Consider the following 8,130-nt stretch of genomic DNA (forward strand, 5'->3'; position numbering starts at 1 on the left):
AGATTACCTACAAGTAATCAGGGCATTACCTCTACTTCCCTCTTCCTCGCCCCAGTCCTTAACCATGAAGTATGCCAAAGTAGGGTACAGTCCTTTTGATAAATCAGGTGATTCAGATATGATGCCACACCAACTGATTTAATGTCACAAAATCCCCTGAACAGTAATAATCAGCCACCAGTACTCAACCATCAAGTAAACACTGATTGTAATACATCAGAACCAAATTTCTTGTGTCCCTGTATCATTTCATGTAACATATATATTCTTAATAAAAGTGTGCTCCAGAGCCCTGGTTCCAGCCATACAAATCTCCCCCAAAGGGACACCTTGCAGTTAGTCCCAAGAAGCAGCTACACCCTTTGTGGAACAACCCTGCAGACCAATGGGTAGAGGCAGACCAGAAATTGAGTTTGTTAAATCAGTAGTATCTTTGATCCAGTGGCTCTATGGGATCTTGGATTCCTTCTTCCACAGACGACATTTCTGGGTGGCCATGGGTCGCAGATGCGACCCCTGACTTGACCCTTGCGACCCCTAACACTGATTTTACGACCCCGGCCTCAGAGGTGGCAAAATTAGTGCCAGGAACACACATGCAGGTTGTCCTTAGTCCTTAAGGTTTTCCACTCTGTTTTTTATTAATTATTTAATTACAACGATAGTGAATAATTGTTATTATTCACTATTAATGCAAAAAAAATGATGTACAGTTAGCTGGAATATGACGACCTTTCCTGGCAGCTGAGGTAAGTAAAATAATGCTTTTAAAAGTATGTTGTGTGAGTGGTTACAGGTTAGTGTGTGTTTACAGGAGACAGTGTGTGTGTAAGTGTGATTGTGTGTGTAAGTGTAAATGTGTGGGTATGGTTAAACAGGTGAGTAAAATTGAAACTCAAAGGGCATGTATTGTTAGTTCCGCGAACCTTGGTATTTTAGTGAATTGACGTTCATGCCTTCTTCCCCTTCCCTGGGATGCCAAACGGGATGAACAGAGAATTACATTTTCTGTAGTCTTTGGATCTGTCAAGTTAAATCAACAGAGCGAGTTTACTACCCAGTAAAGGCAACAGGGATTAAGTCTAGGGGGGAAGCGGCCTTAATCACGACTCCGTAAAAACAATGTCATGGACAACGAAAGTGGAACAACGCTTTCGTTAACCACGACTTCTTTGTTTGGTGCCTTAACCAGACATGTGCTGAACCACGCACATGTGTGGTTAAGGCACAGAAGAAGGGAGTCGGCTGAGGAGGACGACGCGATCAGTCAGGTAAGTGGGTCTGTTTTAGGGGCTGAGGAGGCCGGGGTATTTTTAGTTTTAGGGGCGGGTGGGGTATTTTTAGTTTTGTGGGTCAGGGTGGTTTAGGGGAGGGGTGTCGGGTTATTTTTTTGGGGTGGCCGGGGAAGCGGGGTTCGGGGTATTTTTAGTTTTAGGGGTGGGGTGGGGGGGGTCGAGGTATTTTTAGTTTTAGGGGAGGGGTTGTCGGGCGGTTTAGGGGCGGGGAGGCAGGGAAGGGATATTTTTAGTTTTAGGGGCAGGGTGGGGAGTCGAGGTATTTTTAGTTTTAGGGGTAGGGGGTCGGGCGGTTTAGGTTTGGGTTTGGGGTAGTTTTAGTTTTAGGGGCGAGGGTGGGGGGTCGGGGTATTTTTTGTTTTAGGGGTGGGGGTTGGGGTGGTTTCGGTTTAATGGTGGGGAGGGGGTGTTGGGGCATTTTTAGTTTTAGTGGCGGGGTCGGGGTCGGGTATTTTTAGTATTTGGGGGTGGGGGTCAGGGTGGTTTAGGTTTTTAGGGGTGGGGGATTGGGGTGGTTTAGGTTTTAGGGTGCGGGGTGAGGGGTTGCTGTAATTTTAGGGGTTGGGGTGGTTTTAGGTTTTAGGGGTGAGTTGGGGGGTCGGGTAATTTTAAGGGCGGGGTGGAGGGGTTTTAGGCTTTAGAGGCAGGGTGGGGGGCTCCGGGTAGTTTTAGGGGTGGGGGTGTTGGGGTGGTTTTAGGCTTTAGGGGTTGGGGTAGTTTAGGTTTTAGGGATGGGGAGGGGGTTGGGGTTGTTTTAGGGGTGGGGGTTGGGGTGGTTTTAGGTTTTAGGGGTGGGTTGGGGTGGGTAATTTTAGGGGCAGGGTGGGCGGGTTGGGGGGTTTAGGTTTTAGGGGCGGGTGGGGGGCCCCGGGTACTTTTAGGGGCGGGGGTGTCGGGGTGGTTTTAGGTTTTAGGGTGGGGGTTGGGGTAGTTTAGGTTTTAGGGTTGGGGCGGGGGTTGGGGTTGTTTTAGGGGTGGGGGTTGGGGTGGTTTTAGGTTTTAGGGGTGGGTTGGGGTGGGGTGGGGGTTGGGGGGTTTAGGTTTTAGGGGCGGGTGGGGGGCTCGGGGTAGTTTTAGGGGCAGGGGTGGTTTTAGGTTTTAGGAGTGGGGGTTGGGGTAGTTTAGGTTTTAGTGATGGGGTGGGGGTTGGGGTTGTTTTAGGGGCGGGGTGGGGGGTTGGGGTGGTTTTAGGTTTTTTGGGGTAGGGTGGGGGTTGCAGTAATTTTAGGGACGAGGTGTGGGTTTGGGGTAGTTTTAGGGGCAAGGGTGGGGGGTTGGCGTGGTTTAAGGGGAGTGCGGGTTGCGGTATTTTTTAGGGGTGGGGGGCCGGGGGGACGCATGCTGGAACCATGTATGCCGATCATTAATGCCTTTACAACGAAAAATCGTTGTTAAGGCATTCGTGGTAAAGGCATTAGTGGTAACAACGCGGTCGTTGTTCCGACCTCGTTGTTCAGGCATGCGTTGTTTTATCATGTGTTGTTCCAGCATACATTCAGTCTAGGGTTCTGGCTTTCGACTAAGCCATGATCGTGCACAAAAATTAACAATTTTATACAAAATAAGTTTGTTGTTTTAATGTTATCCAATGCCATTCCACTAATATTCCACAATCTTGCCTCCCTTCATTTCCACTTTGCTTACTGTGCTATTGAACTCAAGTGTAGTGTTAAGGGGCCTAGGCCCTCATGCTACTAAATGAGGTGACATGGAGACATGGTTGTAGGTTCTAGTAACTGGCCTCAGGGCAGGTGCGCCCGGCCCTTTTTATTAGCAGGGTTGCCTGACTGGTGAGGCCTGTCTTGGATGGGCGTGTGTGTGAAGTCAGCCCTCAACAGAGTGGTGGTTGCGAACTCTAGAACGTGTCCAACAGGATTACATCAAGCAGTACCTCACTGAAGAGGGATAAATATTGTTACAACTGGATCAAACTAATTCAAGATTTCCACTCATCATATTGGTTCCTTAGCGGATTGTCTTCAACACGATTCTATTTGCTGTAGCTGGTCAGACAACTACAGCTTTTGGGAAATGCTGTTATCCTGCATTACTCAGTAGGTACACTAGGTGGTAGCAAAAGCAACAAACGAGGAACCGCCTTCCACAGATCATTTGAAATGTTTTCAAATAAATGCAGCACTCAAATGTTGTAAATTCAGAGAATACATCAGCCAAGCGCCGAACGTATTTACTGTTCAATAAAATGTGTTTTATCTTGAGCGCGGCATGCAAATAAAGTGGGATCTCATCATGAGAAAATATCCACAATGTATCTGAAAGAAACAGGTAAAAGAATTTGGTAACTCGAATAGACTTTCACTGAGGAAAATAAACTGTTGCCCTAACAATCTCTACTAATTACGTGTAGTTATTTAATTGTATTTCAGGCATGTAACGTTTTGTGTATCAATGTCTGCACGCACAGGGTGAGAGCGAGAGTGCTTAACGTATGTGTTTGCTGGGCCTGCGTGGCGCAGAGGTAGGTTGAGTGTCAGACCCCTCTATAGAAGTTAAGTTTAGCATGATTAGATTGCTCACTATTCTTTAGGAACTTAGGGATGCAAACACAGTGGTGCACGCCTAGAAGACATGCATGACAAATATGTCAGCGCATATTTTGTCAGACTACATGTTTAGATGTGCATGTAGTAGTGTGAAATGTATAAAACTAAGTGCATGTGTGTACTGTATATATATATACATATGCAACCTACTAAAAACAGAACGATAGTTTAAACTCGCATCCAAAAACCACATAGTTGAGCATGAATATGTATGTGCCTACATAATTATACAAGTTCCGCACAATTATGCAGCCAGGTTGTTTTCCAGGCTGGAGTACATTTGCATATAGCAGCCAAGGGAGGGGCGTCTCGAGGGGACGGCCCCTCCCCATTGATAGCACATGCTTCTTGTTGTGTCTTTCTTTTGAAAAAGCCCGCATGCAGCCGCTCACACTCTACTTTCCCGGGACTCCCAGTCACGAAGCTCTGAGCACGGTAAGGCAGCACTACTATGGTATTTAAGCCAGCGTTCCAAGGGCGCGCGCGGAAACCAGTCTCACGCGACGCGGCGCGTAGCGCAGAAACCAGTCTCACGCGGCGCTTAGCGCCTGCAGTCCTTTGGGGACTTCTTTGAGGAAAACTGCTAAAACAATTATTCCGCAACCAATAAGTGGCCCGGGTGACTTGAGCCGCAAGGAAAGTGTTCTCCAACACCGAGGTAGGATATTAAAATGAAGCCAGAATTGGGATGCAGTGCTGCACCCACTCCTGCCCCTGTTGCAACATTCTTGCCCCGCTGTGCATCCATATTTTAAATCATTCGGTGCAAGTGAATTTGCGAGTATACTTGTATTAAAATATATAAATGGTAAAATGTAGGGGCGTAGTTTCGGCAGGGGTGGTGGGTGTTTGGGGTGTTACGCCCCTCCCCCCAATAAATGCATTTTGTGATAAATGGTTGGGAGCGTGTGCTTTCATTCCGGTATGATGAGGTGTCTGGCAGATGTCACCAGGAATTTTCACACACACAGACAAAAACTCGCACACACAGTCTCTCCCACTTTCTGTTTGGAAAGACTTGAAAAGTGTTGGTTATTTCTCAAAATTATGTGCTTTCTCTCACTTAGTCCTCCTACCAATCTGCATTCCTCTCTCTTTCCCCTGCTGCCCATTTAAGCCCCACTTGCTTGTCGTATAATGCATTTTAACAGTGTTTGCCGGCGTGATTGTTGGGAAATTTGAAGGCCCCCACCCCCAGTCTTACTGACCAAGCTACGCCCCTGATAACATTCTGCATCCACTACATTCTATGTCATTATGTTCATTCAGCATAGAAAAGATGAGCTGGTTTAGGTTCAAAACATGTTGGCTATGTTACTTCTTGTCCGATATATTCTCTCGTAAGCAGAATGTTATAGTCGCCTGTTTTCACATGCGTGTGCGTACATTTGCTGACTAGTGCGTTAAAGTACTATTAAGGTATGCACGTGCTGTGTACTACAATCGTAATGGTTGCACCGCGGCCGAGCCCTCGATCTTCTCGTTTCTACTGATGTCATCACAAGTAAACAATGTGGCGTTCAGTCAAGCGTTAAATAGATCCTCAGAAGCGCCCTGAGGATGGCCTGATGGGTTTTAGCGCTATATACATATTTGTGAGGATGATGAGTGTATCGAGTATCGCGCATATTTTTAGTTATGTACATCACTAACGGAGGACATATATAATCGCTCCTGTAGCAAGAGAAAACATATATGAATGGGAGGCCATTCGCTGTGGTCCGCGTGTGCATCTCACAATACACTGACCCCGCAGCGCGTGCTGCGGCTCCTCTCTGCACGAGATTTCCGCTGAGAGGGAAGGTGGACGAGTGCTGAGGTATTTCTCACCCGAGGATTAGAGATGCACAACATTTTTTGGTGCCTTTTGATATTAAAGCGTATTAAAACTTTCCCAAATAGTACAGATATGGATGTGCGCGTGTGCATGCGTGTGTTTGTGTCTGCGAGTGTCTCTGTGGACATGTGTATGTGCGCTGAGTATTCCCCATATTCACACATGCATTTAGATTGATCACTAGCAAATAGTACAACTCCCCAGTTAGTGGAGGGTCCTCAAATATGTATATATTCATCTTCAATTAAATTTCATATTTTTGCTTAACTGTGTATTTGTATTTCCTTAAATTTATCTAAACAGCAGTCAGTAAAATATACCCAAGTACAACCGGTCTACACAGATCAGTTAATCTGTACACTTTGTTTTCGTTGTAGGTTTGCTGGCCTGCGAGAGCTCACCCCTCCTACTCTTGCACAGATCCCTCATGCTCGGATGCACTTGGATTTACAAACCCACCCCCAAAACGGATCTAATGAGATGAGGCGTTCCCACATCCTGCCACTCATTCTCCTGCTCTCCTGCCTGGGCACTCTTCTGAGTGCAGCCGCCAAAAATGAGAAGCAGGCCGGTAAGAAAGGCGGAGGTCCGTCATTTGCAAAATCGGGGCAGTTTTCCACAAAGGACAACCACGCATGCGCCTGGAAGATCAGCGGGGACCAGCCTGTCAGCTTTGTTGTGAGCTGCACCCAACAGCAGAACCAGAGCTATGAGTGCGCCTATGAGGGGGACCCGCAGCGGTGCCCTGCCTACAGCATCAAGGCCAAGCAGTACTGGAAGCATATCCTGGGCAAGATGAGGAAAGCCAAGAATGCCTGTGAGGACAAAACTCTCAAGTCCCGAATCTGCAAGAAAGGGACGGCTACTGATTCCCAGCTGAGGCTAGTGCAGAAGAGTCCAAGCGCAGTAGAAGAAGGGAAGGCCAAAGGCAAAGGTCGCAGAGGAGAGCTGGAGATGGCTCAGGAGCCAGGGCTAAGGGCCTTTTCGGCCAGTCTGGATACTGCTCCAGAAAAGAAGGGCAAGGCGGGAAAGCAGAAGGCCGCTGAGAAGTCTGATGGGAGCTCAGACATGCCGGGCTCCCCGCCCACTGATGTCATGCAGGCTACCCCCAAGGATGAGATAGTTGAGTTAAACGAAGATCTGGCCAAAGAGTACTGTGCGGAGAACTTGCACTCGCTTTGCTCCTTCTTTGTCAACTTCTGGAACGGCTAAACTCCACCACCTGTACCTGTACACAGCTGGCTTCCTTTAAGTAACGCACAGTCCAGAAAACTCGTCCAACACAAAAATATCTAACCCAGGGCTGCTTTGGAATTTCCTTTGAACTGGTATATGTGGTGTATATCTAATATGACTGACAAATGCTTCCAGCACTGAACATGCCTTTGAATCATGCTTTTGACTTTATGTAGAATGGGCTATAAGAATGATGCACAAAAATTGTTTTATTTTTAGGCACCCTTATTGAGCTATGACGTGAAACATCTCCTTTCACCTGTAGTATCATTTTGTACTTTAACAACGTTTCTTCCATGAGCAGTATTTAATTTTCTAACGTTGATCTCGTGATGTTTTCGTACTGGTGCCATATGTAACAATAAAAAACTCTTTTTAAGTATCCTTCTGTTTTCTGAACATTCCATTTGCAGATAATTTTCCCAACAAATAAAACAGCTAATTAGGATTTTGTGGGACGGTGTGTATGGCCACAATACATTAACTAGACTTTGGTAAATTGGGCATGCCTTATAATTTAAGACCTAGCTTAGAGACCGCGCTCTCAGCAGCTATATGTTTTCCAAAACATTCATAATAAAAACGAATACCTACATACATACATGAAAAGGCTTTTGGTCAGCCCTCGTCATCCATTGGTCTGTTCAAGATCGTTGACATTTTGCAGCCTCTTATCACAGCAAACAACATGAGACAATGGGTCAGTCCTCTTCAAACATTGACTTTTTTCATTTTGACCAGTAGCGACTGGTACCCTAAACATTTGGTGGGGGACCCAACCAAACATTTAGGGTACCAACCGAAAGTAAAAAATAAAAATGTACTCACTCCCTTTGCTCACTTCCTCCAGTCCTCGTCTCTCGGCGCTCTGAGTGCAGCAATAGAATGCTGCCCACCAATGCAGACGCTGCTCTCAGGCTGCTGATAATGTGAGACGCTGCTCTCAGGCTGCTGATAATGTTAGACGCTGCTCTCAGGCTGCTGATAATGTGAGGCGCTGCTCTCAGGTTGCTGATAATGTTAGACGCTGCTCTCAGGCTGCTGATAATGTGAGACGCTGCTCTCAATGTTAGACGCTGCTCTCAGGCTGCTGAAAATGTTAGACGCTGCTCTCAGGCTGCTGATAATGTGAGACGCTGCTCTCAGGCTGCTGATAATGTTAGATGCTGCTCTCAGGCTGCTGATAATGTTTTCAGCA

The 8,130-nt window shown here is 46.7% G+C and overlaps 1 protein-coding gene across 1 annotated transcript; it reads left to right on the top strand.

The window, feature by feature from the left end:
• The first annotated feature begins 4,178 nt into the window (after positions 1-4,178).
• Positions 4,179-7,316, top strand: FGFBP3 (fibroblast growth factor binding protein 3). Its single transcript, XM_069239856.1, has 2 exons — positions 4,179-4,294; positions 6,074-7,316. The coding sequence occupies exon 2, from the start codon at positions 6,132-6,134 to the stop codon at positions 6,906-6,908; it is 777 nt and encodes a 258-aa protein (XP_069095957.1). The 5' UTR covers positions 4,179-4,294; positions 6,074-6,131; the 3' UTR covers positions 6,909-7,316.
• Positions 7,317-8,130: the final 814 nt, after the last annotated feature.

Source organism: Pleurodeles waltl, chromosome 6, assembly GCF_031143425.1.
Source record: "Pleurodeles waltl isolate 20211129_DDA chromosome 6, aPleWal1.hap1.20221129, whole genome shotgun sequence".
NCBI classification, from domain to species: domain Eukaryota; kingdom Metazoa; phylum Chordata; class Amphibia; order Caudata; family Salamandridae; genus Pleurodeles; species Pleurodeles waltl.